Source organism: Dermacentor albipictus, unplaced genomic scaffold (genome assembly GCF_038994185.2).
Source record: "Dermacentor albipictus isolate Rhodes 1998 colony unplaced genomic scaffold, USDA_Dalb.pri_finalv2 scaffold_107, whole genome shotgun sequence".
Classification (NCBI taxonomy): Eukaryota; Metazoa; Arthropoda; class Arachnida; order Ixodida; family Ixodidae; genus Dermacentor; species Dermacentor albipictus.
Genome location: NW_027225661.1, coordinates 43,325 through 60,149, shown reverse-complemented (window position 1 = coordinate 60,149; position 16,825 = coordinate 43,325). Strand labels below are relative to the sequence as shown.

The 16,825-nt window shown below is 46.8% G+C and overlaps 1 protein-coding gene across 1 annotated transcript in view; it reads left to right on the top strand.

Annotated features, from left to right (window-relative positions):
* LOC139053382 (twinkle mtDNA helicase-like) overlaps window positions 1–16,785 on the top strand; it is a 32,741-nt gene extending 15,956 nt beyond the window's left edge. Inside the window, exons 10-15 of the mRNA XM_070530395.1 lie at window positions 4,130–4,256; window positions 4,677–4,750; window positions 5,258–5,372; window positions 6,331–6,522; window positions 14,505–14,633; window positions 16,368–16,785. Of these exons, the coding sequence (XP_070386496.1) occupies window positions 4,130–4,256; window positions 4,677–4,750; window positions 5,258–5,372; window positions 6,331–6,522; window positions 14,505–14,633; window positions 16,368–16,526 (796 nt within the window). The 3' untranslated portion in view covers window positions 16,527–16,785. The remainder of the gene's footprint in view (window positions 1–4,129; window positions 4,257–4,676; window positions 4,751–5,257; window positions 5,373–6,330; window positions 6,523–14,504; window positions 14,634–16,367) is intronic.
* The last annotated feature ends 40 nt before the right edge of the window (window positions 16,786–16,825 follow it).

Sequence of the window (16,825 nt, the reverse complement as noted above, 5' to 3'; positions counted from 1 at the left end):
TGTTTTTGGCCATTTCAAGCTTGTACTTGGAGCCTTTATGGCTAGTAAATCTAGCAGAAAACTATAAACGTGGCAACCGAGGTAAAAGGTATTTGAAGTATCCTTGTGCATAAAAAGTTTCAACTGCAAAACTGCCGTCAAAGTGCTGTCGTGTTGGTAAACAACACACGTCGATGTCTCATGCCACAATGATCAACGCGACGCTTCTCATTACGTAGAACTCAACAATAGTTGAGCCCGTCAAATGTTTTTAGCTATTTCAGATTCTATGTTTTCCCGATTAGTAAATTTTTTCTTTTTTTTCTTTTTTTTTAACAAAGCGTATGAACGAGGTTCTACTGTATTTGAGGAAAGTGGCTTTCGAATATCAAATATTTTGTAATTTTGAGTTCACATAGAAAGAAAGATCGAAAGAAAAAAGAGGCTCATGTACATTATCTGGCAGACAGATGTAACACCATTTACAAATGTAGGTCCCGTCAACTGGGGAGCTTGCATATGAGAAATGACCCTGACAATGAAACAAGAGGGAACAGGACACCACATCACGAGGTGCATATAGACTGTTGTGTTTATTGAGCTATAGAAGTGTGGTAGTAGCGAAGCACCGCACATTGGTTAAAGGAAGGCAAGTATGGTGAGGCTGGTTAAAGAGTAAATTGTTTTTCCTACATCAAGACAACAAATTTGTACATAAGGTGTCTAAAAGTGAAGCAGTCTTATTGAATGACTGAAAATGATTGAGCATAAGCCTTGTGCGTTTGCTTAGGAACTGGTGCCTCCGTGGAAGAACCGTGGTTCTTCTGCAGCAAGATAATTGGAAACAGCCCTCATTTGCATTGATCTCTTCTTTGAAACTCCAAATTAGTGTTGTTGTCCCTTACATTTGTACAGCAATGATTGTCCAACATTTTCAAATTATACAATATCAAATCGAATGCTACATATTGAATCGCTGTTGGCTATTTGACTTGTGTTTGCTATTAGAGACTTTTAGCTTGTACGGTATTCCGCTAAACGGGACGGTGAACGGGCGGATGACCGGATGGTCGGGGCGTAAACGTGAGCGGTGAAGCCACCTGGTGTTGTAGAGCTCAACCAGACAAATGCATAGCTAAAACTGCAGTAACTCACCATATCCTGCTTCGCCACTCGTGCAAATTTTTGGCAGCGGCGTAATTGTGAACACGATTACGCCACTGTCGAAAATTTACCCCAGCAGCTAAGCAGAATACAGTAATTAGCTCTGTGTTTGTGTGGTTGAGCTTTGCGTCACTAGCTGGCGCCACTGATCGGGCCGCTCACCTTGACGCCCCAGCTAAACCGGAAAACCGCCCGCGCTTGCCCGAATACCGGACACGCTAAACGTCTCTATTTTGATTATTCGCACACCCCTAGAATAAATGGATGTTTGGGCTAAACCACCTAAATTTAACACATAAGTAGCATTTAGTCGTATATTTTCTTTAATATACCCTGTTTGGATGCAATGTTCAAGCTGCACAGTTTTCTCATAGGCTTAGATTACCTGTCGCAAAAAAAAGTTAGTTTGGTCAACCAAGTCAACCAAGATGCCATAGGTATCCTCTTTGCCATTAGGTTTACTGGCCAAACAGGATCTGGAAGGCCATGAGATAGTATTGCCAACAAAAGCAAGCATAGAAGCTTTAACCTGAATGATAGCAGCTGCATTTGTGGCTGTGATATTTGTGAGGTAGTGCTTGGGGGTCATGTTTGAAAAATCAAGTGAGGCACCATACAGTGTCCTAAATTTCTCTCAAGGCCTACCTGCCAACTGTTCAGAATTTTCCATAATGCTCATGAATGTGGTTGTGTTTTGCAATTTTACAAAGCTTACATCAAGTCTAAAAAAAAAATTCTGTTTTCAAGAAAGTTTTGCTCATTGGTCTGTGAAGCTTCTCTAGGAAGCCTGATGGGCAAAGTTCACAAGAGGAGTATTTGCTTTGAGCGATTGTATGCAGACAAGTTTTTGAAACAGGTGAAATTGCCAATAACAAAGTCGCTGAGATAGTCGCTGTGATAGAAAAGTTACAGGCCTGCAAAGCACACGCAGCACAGGCACAGTGTAAGCTTGAGGACTGGCTCCATAGGAGCTCCATTTCCAGCAGCACACACTACAGGGTCATCGCGGCAAAGCCCATTTGCATTGTTTTCACGAGAACGATCTGAACTGTCTGCCTGGTATCGACGGTGAGTTGTGGCTTGTGCTGCTTTTTATATAGCAGTCTGCTGAGCCCGATGTTGCCTGGTTGCACCCGCGTGCATACCCCTACAATACGCTCACCCCTCAGCAGCGGTTCGTACCATGCGAAGAGGCACCATAACGTGTACCGAAGAGTAAACACAGGTATTGAGACTACGCGGCACACGTCACATCTCTTAACCCGTGGCATGATGCGATGGTGTTGATGATGATGATTTATTGGCATCCCCTTTGAAAAGGGGCCGTGAAGAATAGTCACCTAGCCTGTTTGAGTTAACCAGGTCCAGCTACATGCAACTGCTACATGTCGGGACGCCTAGTGGAAAAAAATGCAACTGCAATGCAATGTTTGGACGTTTTGAGGCTACGCAGTGCGCATGTCACACTGCATGACAAGTGGCATGATACGACGCTAATGACCAAGGTGAAGGTGATTTATTTGCATCCACTTTGAAACGGGGCAGTGACAAACAGTCACCTAGCCTGCTTGATTTATCAGGCATGCGGTACATGTTTTTCCTTCCAGCATTTTTGTATAAATCTTTGTGTATCATCTTCTATTTATTCATCAAGGTTTCTCTATCTACCTTGTACTGCTACCTATGCAACTGCTTCATGACATGCTATCTGTTGTAATAATATGCAACCGCAATGCAAAGTGTGCATGTGTTGACCCTATTGCGGTGCGCATGTCGCATCGCGCCTCTCCTTGTGCACTAGAACACGTGTATAGGGCATTTCTGCAGCAAGCTAGCAAGCGCTGGCGTGACTCAGTGGTAGAGTAGCCGACTCCCACCCAGCAGACCCGGTTTAAATCGCGGCAGGAATTTGTGTTTTTTCTCATTCCTTGCAATAGCTGCGACGATCACTGACGGCGATGCCGGCATCGGTGGCGGCATCAAGTTTTATCAAGTTTTTATTATTGTGTGGCTGTTTGTTAGTCTTTCTCTCAGTGACGCCAACCATACATAGTTCCGTACGGGTTTAGATATTTGGAACTAAGACACCATATTGAAGATGACTTGGTCACTAAAGTTGGCAACTAAACATTCTTGGGTAGCGTAGACATTGTGGGCGTGAGTAAATCCATAACTTAGGAGTAGCGCCTAACAAAATCATGCACAGGCAGCTTGATTTATTATTCTGCCACCTGAAGCTGATGGCCAGTGGCTATAGGCAGCTTTTCAGGGTTCTCACTCATCATGACCTCCACCTGCTGGAGAAATTCAACTGTCTGAATGACGTCTGACCACTGGCAGCACCTAATTGTCTTTGTCAGAGATGACAATTGGCCACAAACTGTTGTCTCAGCTAGAAAACGGACCATTTCACAAAATTAAAGAAGGTGGTGATCTCCAATTGGCTGTGGTCGGCATACAAGGTGACTAGGAGAATGTACTGCTTCATCTCCAGTGTCAGAGTGAAAACTGATACCCTGGAATAAATGTGCTATATATGTGACAGAGAGGTTGGTGTGGATGATGGTAAGTGCCTGGACAGATAGAATTAGAATGTTAATGTCTATGGCAATTCGAATAAGTGTCTTTAAATACCTCGTGCATCCGGTAAGTTGCCCAATTGTGGCAGACAGCAGCAAAATTATAACAACCTAGCAATTCTGGAAACTTGGTCACCAACTCTATTGGTCTGCTTCTTTCAAACTTCACTGTGCAAGACACCATTCTTTGGAGGGAAAGTGATGTGTACTCGTAATGTAAAATTAGGTAACCAAATTCCTGGATTTCTTTTGTGTCTGCATTTAAGTTCTTACTATTTGTATTCAATTTTTCCATGGCAGTATGTGTGTGTGAATTTATTTCAGCAGAACGAACATCGAACTCTTTGCTGGAGTGGGTTTGTTTCTGAACAAGGTGGTATCACTAATAGTGTGTCACGGTCTTTCAGATTTCCTGCACTCGTGCGGCTACTTAAAGGTTTTCGCACTGGGGAGCTAACAGTATTTACGGGACCCACTGGTTCGGGCAAGACTACATTTATGTGCGAGTACTCCTTGGACCTCTGCATGCAAGGGGTATGTGTATTGTTGTTGTTGTTGTTGCTTTTTTTATGCTGTATAAGTTTCATATGAATGAGCAGAACTTGGTACTACTTCGAATAGAGAACTGCCGTGCCCAGTTTAGAAATTAGAAATTGCTCGATTTGTACACGTCGAAGATAGTTGCCATATTTGGTGTCTGCTTTTTCTGATCTAATTGTGCTGCAGTATGAAGCAGGATGTCTTTTCGTGCGTGCATTCTCAACTTAAACTCACTGATGCATTATTTTATGAGCGCGGTGGCTGGAATGTTTTTCACTTTCACTCTTTTTTTTTTATCGTTATAGTTTGTTTGTTGAACATTGCACACTAAAAGTACGTAACAACTGTGCTGCAGTTTATATGTGCGAAGTGCAGCAAAAATTACTGAATCATGCTTCCCTTGCTCTTGTGCAGGTCAACACTCTCTGGGGAAGCTTCGAAATTCAAAATGAGAAGCTAGCCAAGATTATGCTAACCCAGTTTGCCAAGTAAGTATCTGTAAATAAAGCAATTAGCGTTTCTTGAAAATGCTATGTTAGCAGGAGGTACTCAGTTGTGCATTTGGTAATTTTACGTGCATTGCTTGGATGCGTAAAACAAGTTTGCATCAGATTGGATGCTGTAATAGAGGATGAACAGGCTTGACCCGGTATTGTTGACCTCTGCCACATTTTTTCTCTCTGAATGGGCATGTTAACGTTGTGTTTGTGAAAGGAAAATAGATGCATGTGTCATTCATGACCTTTCACTTATCGTCTACATGCTTTCACAATGCTTGACATTGACCATATGTGACCATAAACAGAAATTTTCAATGCGTGATAGAAATAAATGCACTAGTACTAATGGAGACATTGATTGTTTCTGTGCGCATTGTTCTGTTGCGAGCTTGTTTTTTAAAACAACCTGTACTAAATTGAAGATGGTGCTTCTGTCAATGAAGCTGTGGAACTGCATGCAACCCCCTTTTACCTTGGCTGCATTTCATTTTTCAGGATTTCACTGGAGAATAACATGGAGGAATTCGACTCTTGGGCTGACAAGTTTGAGCTTCTGCCGCTGTACTTCATGACTTTTCATGGAGAAGAGACCATCAAAAATGTGATGGATGTGAGGCTCTTCTTCTATTTTGTTCTTTATCTCTGCACGGCACGTAAAATGAGGCTTTTTGACCTGAAAAGTGCAGTGGCACAGTAACTGTAATCCAGCAGAACCTTGTTGGTATGACCCTGTTTCGCATGATTTCCTGGCGTCAACATTTGCGATCGAGAGTGCAGAAAATGGCCCAATACAGTTACACCTTTTTTTTTAACCGATTAGTATGTTCCCAGAAGAACACCGTCTTTTGGCAGCAACATTAAGTATATCGCCAAACTGCGATTGTATGATATGTATTCCAACTGCTAGATCCCATGCAAACAAGAAAAGGTGCAAGGCACTGCGATCGAGAGCAGTAAGCATCTGCAACAGCAGCTGCCCTGCAGCAATCGCCTGCCATGTCATCTGAAAATGCCGCCATGCATTTCTTATTCCAGTACCATCGCCTTGGGTTATCGCATGTCACCATTCACAGCTATCACCGCCAGCTGATTGCAATAAGCATCTTCACCTATTGGTTTGATAGCACATGTGGTCTAGGAAGCGTACTACAGGCTCTTAATAGGTGATAAACCCATATGCGACTGTGTTCCCTGCTGCACGCAGCACAAAAGGAGCATCATGATTCCTTTTGGCAGCATCATGGCATCATATTCATTAAATTGCCAACCAGCTCGATTTCATTTCAGTTTCCCATTGTCATTGAACAACAATGCTCATCTGTGGTTGTTCGGAGCCCATGAGCTCGACGCACACCAGCATCACGTGCTGCAATGACTCTCACCGAGTGGGCATGCCAAAACTTCCTATATCATATGTAAAATATCTGCATGTAGTTGTTTGGATTGTGTCAGAACAGTGTCTTGACAAATCAACAGTGTTTATCAGCCAATTGATTAACTCTCATGGACATTTCGCAACACAGTGTTATTTGCATCTCAATAGTTGGTTCAACTGCTGTTGTTTTCAGGCAATGTCCCATGCTGTCTATGTGCATGACATACAGCATGTTGTGGTAGACAACGTGCAGTTCATGATGGGCGTTGGCATGGATAACTCCAACGTTGACCGTTTCTGGAGGCAGGATCTCCTGATTGCTGCTTTTCGACGTTTTGCCACGCAGCACAATTGTCACGTGACACTTGTCATGCATCCACGCAAGGTAGGTTCTCCTTGCGTGAGCTGCTTTTGAAGCAGATACTGCAAGGGCTAGGTGTAATGCAGTTAATGTTAGGCCCCACTTATAGGTTACTTCTGCTCGTGCCTATGTTTGGGTGGGGCTGCATATTTTAAGGCAAACCGCTACAGAATTTTACTTTGTCTAAATTCGTCTATATATTGAAGCGCTCTTGGAAAAGCTACAGGGCTTGTAATTGTATAATATTTCTTATTAGCGGCCTTTAAATAAAGTACACTTCCATTAATTCAACTCCAGTTAATTCGATCTCAGTTAATTCAATCTCGACTAAAGATACTGGCTGGCGCTCATGCATTTCTATGGGTTCAAACATTCATTATTTCGATCCTAAAATTGGCCTTTGCCAGATAATTCAAATGACCAGTTGGCATGCATGTGCCTGACCCCTATGTATCCCCAATAAAGGCCTCTCTCTCTCTGCAGCTCAGAGGACAGTAGATGCATTGAAGACATATCGTCTTCTCTCGGATACTACTATTTTCAGCCTGCCCTAGAAAGCAATAACGGAAGCTTGCAATTACTGATTATGAAGTTTTCTTGATTCTAACGTGCACCTTTTCTGACTAAAGAAAACTGGGCCGAAAATTTCCTGTGCGGTGCAATCAGAAACGAAACCATAGTCGGCTTCACGTCGTTTGTGTGCTTTACTGCATAACACGGATGAATTGCGGCGAAGCTGACTTTAAGAAACCGGCCGCCATTGTGCACGTTAAATTGGGTGCACGTTAGGTTTCTGCTGAGTAAACCATAAACATCGCTTTGGCGCGAACAAGGAGGGGAACAAAGGGAGCGCTTGTCCTTCCTTGTTTGCGCCAAAGCAATCATATTATAGTCTGCTCAGCAATATGAACCGACTAGCCCAGCAACATCTACTTCTGGATTAGATTTCTGCTTTGTTTAAAAGCTTAATTGTCATTTGCATGTTAGTTTTCTACTTTAGGCTCATAAATGGGAGCACGTCTGATTTGGGGGCAGTTAGAATCAAGCAAATACTGCAAAATAAATGTGTGACACTTTTTTTTTTATTTTCTTCAACCTGTTGGATAATTCGGTTAATTTCGTCGGTCCCGCCAGGGCCAAATCAACGAGTCGACTGTAGCACCAAAGCAGACAATGCATGCACCTGGTAGTTAGCAGGTATAACATAAGGCCTTGCACATTGCCTGCACATAGCCTTTAAGGTCATGGGTCACTTCCAACTTGCGGTAAGGGTGTCTTTTTTTTTAGCTTTCAGCATCAAAAACTTCTGTTTGCCAACATTCTGTGACACATCCATTCGTATTTCAAATATAAAATTTCACATGGACACTGCTCTGTATCTACACTATCTGAAACTAGACATTGTAACACAGTCCAAAACTGTGTTACAAGGGCTCTTCAGGAACTGCAGAAGTTGCATGCATTCTGAAGAAGTGCAGTGGCACTTAAGAGCACTCACATTAGATACATGCATTGTATTTCAAATTGTAAGTGATTAATTTTGCTGCTGTGGTGATGCTCAAGTGAAGCAAAAGAAAGTAATGTTGTACTAAGTATGCATTGCTGTAGCAACAAGCTCGAACCTACACATTGTCAACATAACACAGAGAAAGCAACTTGTATGACAGGCAGAATTATACTGATGCATCATTGGTTTAATTTTTCTAGTTTCACTTTCCTTCCTTGATCTCTCCTTTTCGAACTTCTCACTTTCCTTGATCTCTCTTTTTGTAACTTTTCACTTTATCACTTTTCACTCTGACATCACTAGGATGTTGCTGTATGTACAGTATGGTGCAGTGTTAAAGAGGACACCCAACCAGTACTATAAAGTCAATATAACTGGATTATTACGTACAGCGTGCACATCAAACACGGACAGAGAAGAGACTTAACACAATACTCATGTTACGTCTCTCTTCTTTGTCTGTGTTCGATGTGCGTATTGTAAGTAATAAAGCAGATGTATTGACTCGCCCAGCCAGCTACTGTACTACAATTAACTGGAACCTTTCTTCACCCAATATTGGAAAAAGTGACTGATATGATCAATTGGACTGCAACGGGGGTGGTGTTCGCCTAGCAGCACTAGCTCTAGGTTGCAGCGGTAGGCTTAAAACAGGTCGGTCCTATCTCGAAACGGGGAAGCAAGCACACCTCGTCGTCTTCTTCTCATCCACTAGCACCATGCCCACTGCCAAGTGCCTTCAGTACAATCACTCCCCACCGAAAGAGTAGCCATCCTGGCGACCTAAGGGCAGGAAAACACAGGGGGGTCATGGCACTGCTTGAGCCGGGAGACGTGCACAATTTCCTGGCCGCGACGACGCTGGTCGGAAGGCGCTTCCGTTGGCTCGATGAGGTAGTTGACCGCGGATGTTTTTTTCAGTACCCTATAAGGACCGTGGTACTTGGAGAGCAGCTTAGAGGAAAGGCCTGGAGGAGTAGAGGGCACCCACAACCAGACCAGCGAGCCAGGAGCAAAGCACGTAGCCGCAGTAGATGAATCATGGCGATGCTTTTGGCGCCACTGGTCCTGGGATGTCAACGAACGAGCGAGCTGGCGACATTCTTCGGCGTAAGCAGCCGCTCTAGAAACAGTCGTGTACTCCGAAGCATCTGGTCGGTAAGGCAGAATCGTGTCCATAGTGCATGAAGGTTCGTGTCCGTAAAGGAGAAAGAAAGGGGAGAACCCAGTGGTGCTTTGCTTGGCGGTATTGTAAGCGTAGGTGACGAAAGGCAGAATGCGATCCCAATTCGAGTGGTCAGATGAAGCATACATGGCCAACATGTCGCCAAGGGTGCGGTTGAAACGCTCTGTCATCCCATTAGTTTGAGGATGATATGCCGTGGTGGTGCGGTGAATGATGCGACACTCCTTTAGCAATGCTGCAATGACGTCGGAGAGAAAAACGCGACCGCGGTCGCTCAGTAATTCTCTAGGTGCTCCATGGCGTAAAATCAGGTTTCGAAGGAGAAAACTGGCGACGTCTTTTGCTGTGGCAGATGCTAGGGCTGAAGTTTCGGCGTACCGCGTGAGGTGGTCGATAGCGACAATAACCCAGCGGTTGCCGCTTGGAGTGTTGGGAAGCGGACCGTATAGGTCAATGCCGACGCGGTCGAACGCGCGCGCGGGGCATGGTAAAGGTTGCAAGGGGCCGGTGGCATGTTGAGGTGGCGTCTTGCGTCGTTGGCATATGAGGCAGGACCGGACGTACTGGCGAACGAAGCGGTACATACCGCGCCAGTAGTACCGAAGCTGGATGCGAGAGTATGTCTTTAAGACACCAGCGTGGCCGCATTGGGGATCGTCGTGGAACGTGGCGCAGATGTCAGGGCGCAGGTGTCGGGGTATAACAAGCAACCACTTGCGACCGCTCGAATTGTAGTTGCGGCGGTACAGCAGGTTATCTCGAATGATGAAGTGCGCTGCTTGACGACGGAGCGTCCGAGAAATTGGCGCTGGCGACTGGCTAAACAGGAAGTCAAGAAGCGAAGAGATCCATGGGTCCTTGCGCTGCTCTGATGGCATGTCGGTAACGTTGAGGGCGAAGGCTCCATGTGTGGAAACAGACGAGTGGCCAGGACCGGAGGGCAGGGGTGACCGGGATAGAGCGTCTGCGTCTGAATGTTTTCGGCCGGAGCGATAAACAACGCGGATGTCATACTCTTGTAGGCGCAATGCCCAGCGGGCGAGCCGACCAGTTGGATCTTTTAAGGAAGATAACCAGCATAGGGCATGATGGTCGGTCACGATGTCAAATGGACGCCCGTACACATAAGGACGAAATTTTCCGATTGCCCAAACGATGGCCAGACATTCCTTTTCAGTAACCGAGTAGTTCGCCTCGGCTTTGGTAAGGGTGCGGCTAGCATACGCGACGACGTACTCTTCGAAGCCATCCTTGCGTTGTGCAAGAACAGCGCCGAGCCCGACACCGCTAGCGTCCGTATGGATCTCAGTTGGTGCAGATGGATCGAAGTGTCGCAGTACTGGAGGAGAGGTGAGAACGCGTCGCAGTTCTTGGAATGCGTCGTCGCATGCCGGGGACCAGGCTGATAGGTCAGAACTGCCGGTGAGAAGCTGCGTCAAGGGGGCGATGATAGAGGCAAAGTTACGGATGAAGCGCCGGAAATATGAGCACAAGCCGATGAAACTGCGAAGCTCTTTCATGGTGGTTGGTTTGGGGAACTCGGTTACGGCGCTAAGTTTCGTGGGGTCCGGGAGGATACCGTCTTTGGAAACTACATGACCGAGAATAGTAAGCGTGCGAGCGCCGAAGTGGCATTTCTTCAAATTTAGTTGCAGTCCTGCAGTGGAGAGGCACGCAAGGACTTGCTCGAGGCGGCTGAGGTGTGTCGCAAAGTCGGTGGAAAAAACCACAATGTCATCCAAATAACAGAGGCACGTTTTCCATTTCAGCCCTCGAAGAATGCTATCCATCATTTGCTCGAAAGTGGCAGGCGCTTTGCAGAGGCCGAACGGCATGACGGTGAATTCATATAGCCCATCAGGAGTTACAAAGGCTGTCTTTTGGCGATCGGCCTCTGCCATGGGCACTTGCCAATACCCGGAGCGTAGATCCAGCGAGGAAAAGAATTCCGCTCCCTGCAGACTGTCCAAGGCATCGTCGATGCGTGGCAGAGGATATACATCTTTGCGCGTTATTCGGTTAAGGCGGCGATAGTCAACGCAGAACCGAATGGAGCCGTCTTTCTTTTTAACAAGGACAACCGGAGATGCCCAGGGACTGTTAGAGGGCTGGATGATGCCACGCTCCAGCATGTCGTCAACGTGCTCGTCGATGACACGGCGTTCAGCGGCCGACACACGATACGGACGCTGGCGCAGTGGTGTTTGTTGGCCGGTGTCGATACGGTGAACGACTGCGGACGCCCGGCCCAAGGATGGTTGGCCAATGTCAAATGAGTCACGAAAACGCTGGAGGAGCTTGATGATTTCGGTGTGCTGCGCAGGTGTGAGTTCTGCGTCGACGGAACGAGCGAAGACGTCTACAGGGGCATCGGTCGCGGCGGCAGGAGTTACGGCACAAATCGGAAGTGATGCCGTATCACCAAACATGGTGGCCGGGAGAATGCTATCGAAAGCTTCAGCTGTACCCAGGCACTCGCCGCGGAGTAGGGATGATGGGCAGGCGGATGGATTGCACACGTAAAGGGCAGCAGAACCTCCGCAAAAAGTGATGACAGCAAACGGAAGCAGAAAGTTCCGGCGGCGCGCGCAAGTGGTCGACGGCGTAAACAGGACAGATGAGTTCGCAGCAGAGCTACATAACAGAGGAACCAGAGCGGCGGAGAAAGGTGCAATATCGATGTCAGAGGCGGCAACAACTTTAGGAGAAGAATAGTCGTCAGGGTCAAAACACGGCACTGATAACGTAAGTTCGCAACGAGCGCAGTCGATAAGAGCTTGATTCACAGATAGGAAATTCCAACCAAGAATAACGTCGTGCGAGGAACGAGGCAGGACGACAAATTCGATAACATGTAGAACGCTTTTAATGACAACCCGGGCTGTGCACGACGCTGAAGGCTGAATGCGATGCGAGGTTGCCGTACGCAGAGAAAGAGAGGTAAGGGGAATGGTCACTTTGTTCAAATTGCGGCAGAGCTTCTCACTAATAATAGAAATGGCGGCTCCGGTGTCGATAAGTGCGTGTACGGTGACGCCGTCTATGGACAGTTCAATTTCGTTCGCCGGCGCAGAATGAGGCCTTGAAATGTTCGACGGAAACGCAGTTCTTGCCTCTGGAACTGCGACTGCTAGTTTTCCTCTCGGGCTGGGCTGGGTCGGCGAACCATCGGGGAAATGGATCGGCGACGTGGGGAAGGCGACCGGCGTGAATCGAAGGGGAGGCGACTGTAAGAGGTGTCCGGAGGAAGGTTAGAGTGGTCCTGACGCGGAAGTCGAGCAGGCCTGTAGCTTGAGGCACCCCCACTGTCAGGTAAACGGGGGCTGCGACGGCGGCAGAATCGTGCTACGTGGCCCGGAAAATGGCATGAATAACAGATTGGCCGGTTATCAGGTGTTCGCCACGGGTTGACGACGGGCTCCAGCAGCCGAGTAAGGAACGACTAGCGGACGCGAAGGAGGCGGCGGTACATGGTAGATGCCGGTGGCCCGGTATGAATCAGGAGCCGGAGGAGCGTAAGGCCGGGCGACAACGTCAGCGTACGTTGGCGGTCCAGCTGCAGGCTGCGGAGGAGGGGCAGATGGCAGCGCCGCGGCAACTTGCGTCTGAATGACGTGACGAAGCGCAGGAGCCAGGGTTGTCGACGGCTCGGGTGTGCTATTCGCCAGAGAGAGTTGGCGGGCGACTTCCTGGCGGATGAACTGCTTTATCTCCGGCATTAAGGCAGAGATGTCGGCAGCGTCGCGACCGAAGGCCAACGGGGAGAGATCCGCAGTGTCTTGCTGAGCAGCGCGTGTTGATGCACGTTGCTTGCGCAGCTCGTCGTACTGCTGGCAAAGCTGTATGACCTCGGCAATAGTGCGGGGACTCTTCGCGACGAGCATCTGAAAGGCATGCTCATCGATGCCTTTCATGACGTGCTTGATCTTGTCTGCTTCATCCATGGATGAGTTGACGCGCTTGCAGAGCGAGAGCACGTCTTCAATATAACTGGTGAAGGTCTCTTCCTGGCGTTGAGCTCGACCACGCAAGCGCTGCTCAGCACGAAGCCGACGAACTGCGGGACGGCCGAAGACCTCAGCCAAAGTCGCCGCGAAAGCCGACCAGGTGGTAAAATCGGCTTCATGATTGCGGAACCATAGGTTGGCCACGTCAGTCAAGTAAAATATGACATTGGTGAGCTTGGCGCAGTCGTCCCACTTATTATAGGCGCTTACACGGTCATATTCGGCGAGCCAGTCTTCTACGTCGTGGTCGTCTGTGCCGCTAAATATAGCCGGATCGCGCTGACGGAGAACACCAGAGCAGACGATCGCCGGGGGCACGGGAGCAGCAGCCTGGGACGGTCCCGGTTCATCCATTGTAACAGCTGGTAGTAGCGTCCGACTGCGGAGTTCCAGCATGTTGAAGAGAAACCCAGCAGCTCCACCAAATGCAACGGGGGTGGTGTTCGCCTAGCAGCACTAGCTCTAGGTTGCAGCGGTAGGCTTAAAACAGGTCGGTCCTATCTCGAAACGGGGAAGCAAGCACACCTCGTCGTCTTCTTCTCATCCACTAGCACCATGCCCACTGCCAAGTGCCTTCAGTACAGGACATACACCTACACATCAAAAATTACGTTGTGGGCCTTTGGGCTATACTTCTTCAGCAACAATCAGTGGCAGGACATCTAACTGCATGTTCTTTTTCAAAGTTAATGGCAATGTACGCTACACAAGTGGCAATATAGGTGTCACTTCAACGTAGCCGTGTTCGCGAAAGAGCATGCTTGATGTTGCAAATACTAGAAGGACTTGTTTCGTTTATTCTCAGAATCAATGCTTTAGGAGGCACGACATTCCGGTAATTCAAGCGCGTTTACTGACTTTTTCTAAATCTGGTGTGAGGAAACGTGGGCGTTTCATAGGTAGCATTTCCAAGCTGTGCAAGCACCAGAAATTGATGCGATTACAATCACCACCACTCATCTTTCATACTTGATAAACTTGAGAGAGCTGTGGACAGGCTAATTCGTTTTACCACAACTTATGCCTTAAGATGGGAATTGTCAAGAGACCTGTCCTATACCGTAAAATAAGTGTCAGAACTCCGTGTAGACACGTTAATTTTTGGGATCTCGAATTGCACTATTCACATAGCGGCACCGTGTTTGCACTAGCCGTTGCATAGACCAGGCAGGGTGCAAGAACAGTCTCTCTCTTTCTTTTTCCTCCTTTCTTTGAGAAAGAGAGATGTGGCTTGGGACAGTTTTCTCAAAGTTAAAGTGCTCACTAAACTTCCGCCCTGAAATGAAGTGAAATGTGAACACTTCAGGAAAAGGATTCGGAGGAGCTCAGCACGAGTTCCATCTTTGGTGGTGTCAAGGCAAGCCAAGAGGCAGACAATGTGCTCATCCTCCAGGACCGGAGACTGACCTCTCAGCAGGGACGCAAGCATCTGCAGGTGAGTGTCTTGCTCGTGGGTGAATTGCCCTCTTTGAGTCATCATCAACACCACCTTAATACATACTACCATAAATGGACACAAAGTGACCTGTGGACTGTGGTTTCCATGGTGATACAGTAAAATGTCATTGATTCAGCCCTCGTCAATTCGGAAAAGCGGATAATTCAGACTCGTCCTCTGGCCTTAGCATGAGTATGCATTAATGGAATCAAACTCTTGGTAATTCAAACGTATTTGACTGCACACTGATTAATTTGGAAAACTCTCGGTGTTCGACAAGCTTGGAACGTCACATATGTGCAATGCAAAAGAGCAAAAACAACACTAGGGTCCAAGCGAAAACGATGTAGTGGAGTCTACATTGCTGTAGTCATCCGTGGAAATTGTTTGTGAACGACAGAAATGTTGGAATGCTTCATGCCTTTATAGCCTTTATTCTTGCATTTACCGCTGCGCATAACACCATGTTGGCCACGTGCCTTCATAACTGCATAGTCGCCATCCATGATCGAATTGATAGCGACCACGGTTTTGTTCATAGCGGTTACGGCACACAGTAGTTTCATTCCAACTCGGTACACGCATCGGCCATGTGCCTTCGGAACTGTATGGTCACAGTCAGTTACGGTGTCGATAGCGACGGCGGTTGGAGCGTCAAGTAGTTTTGTTTTGACTAGGAGGGCATGTTGGCCATGTGCCTTAAGAACTGTGGTCGCCGTCCACGATCACGTCGATAGCGGCTGCAGTTTCCTCCGCAGCGGTTGCGGCAAACAGTAGTTTCATTTAGACTGAGTGCAATTACTCTGCGCACAATGTCAAAAACAGCAGCAGAAGCCGTCAAGGATGAAGAGTGCCACCTACATTGCAATGAACGGACAATCTATTGGCGACCAACTTACTAGCACAAAAAAATATTGTGATGTGTGGGCGACAGTGAAAAGCATGTCTCGAATAATGATGCCAGCCACTGTCACGCTGCAAAGGAAGTTGCAAGGCTTTCGTCGCTGCGAGTGCTGATCAGTCACGAGATGACCAGAATTGCAGCTTCTGCATTGCTTTTGTGCAACATAGAAGCAGCGCTTGCCAATTCATTCAGTAATTAAAAGCATGTTGACTTAGTAAGCATTCATTTAGTGTTTTCTTGATCCCTCGGTTATTCAACATTTGGCTAATTCGGGCTCTTGTTTCGGTTTAACGAGGTTTTACTGTATTTGCGATATCCTTCATTATGACTGCTACGTTGGCTAACTACCACGCTTCCTATCCACAACTGCATCTGACTGGTAAAATCTGTGAACCGACAAGTGCAGCCAGAAAGCAATCGCAAGCTTTGTAGGTGGCCTTTTAAAGCTGTTGATCATTCGCAAAGAGGTGTACCAATAATTTGACACATTGTCATTTTACGTCTCGTGTAGTACTCGGTGTGTAAATGTAGCAGAGATTTTTTTTTTTTACTTGTAGAAGACACTAAAAGCTATTTGTGAAATTAATGTCACTGCATGCAGCTGTTTTACTCTCTTAATGGTAGCATGTACTTTCAGTGGAACAAACACTGAAGTTTGTTCAAATGAAATTTCACTGCATCTCGGATTGGTTACCAATAGTCACTTGGTGAATTAGCTACAATTTCCCATTTACTAGGAAAACGGCAGCGTGCAAGCCAGTCTTTTGTATAGTATTTGGCTCTGCGCATGTTGCACTCGTACATATACATCTTCACCCGTCTTTCAGGTAACCAAAAACAGATTCGATGGAGACATTGGGTCAGTGCCCCTGGAATTCAACAAGGAGAACCTCACTTTTTCCGAGAGCACATCGCCATTCAAGAATGCTCCAGAAAGAAAAACAAAAAGTGCCTTTTCCCGTGCCGGTCTTCCACCACCCAGATGAATATTTCTTGCAGCACTGTTAGGGGCATCACACTAAATGGAACTCTTGCGTTGATATTTTGCATCATCTCATGGCTCTGGAGTCCACGTCTTATATTTTACCACCCTGCAGTGAAGTAGTAGTCATTATATATACAATTATGTTGTACTGGTCATCTTGCTGCAGCCTCATTCTTTGGGGAATAGCTGCGGACTGATGTATTTATAAACAAGAAAATGAACTGATGTAATTTATACATAAGAATGCCAAGTGCCATGGTCATGTTACAGCAATTGTACTTCAGCTTACTGAAGCCAGCA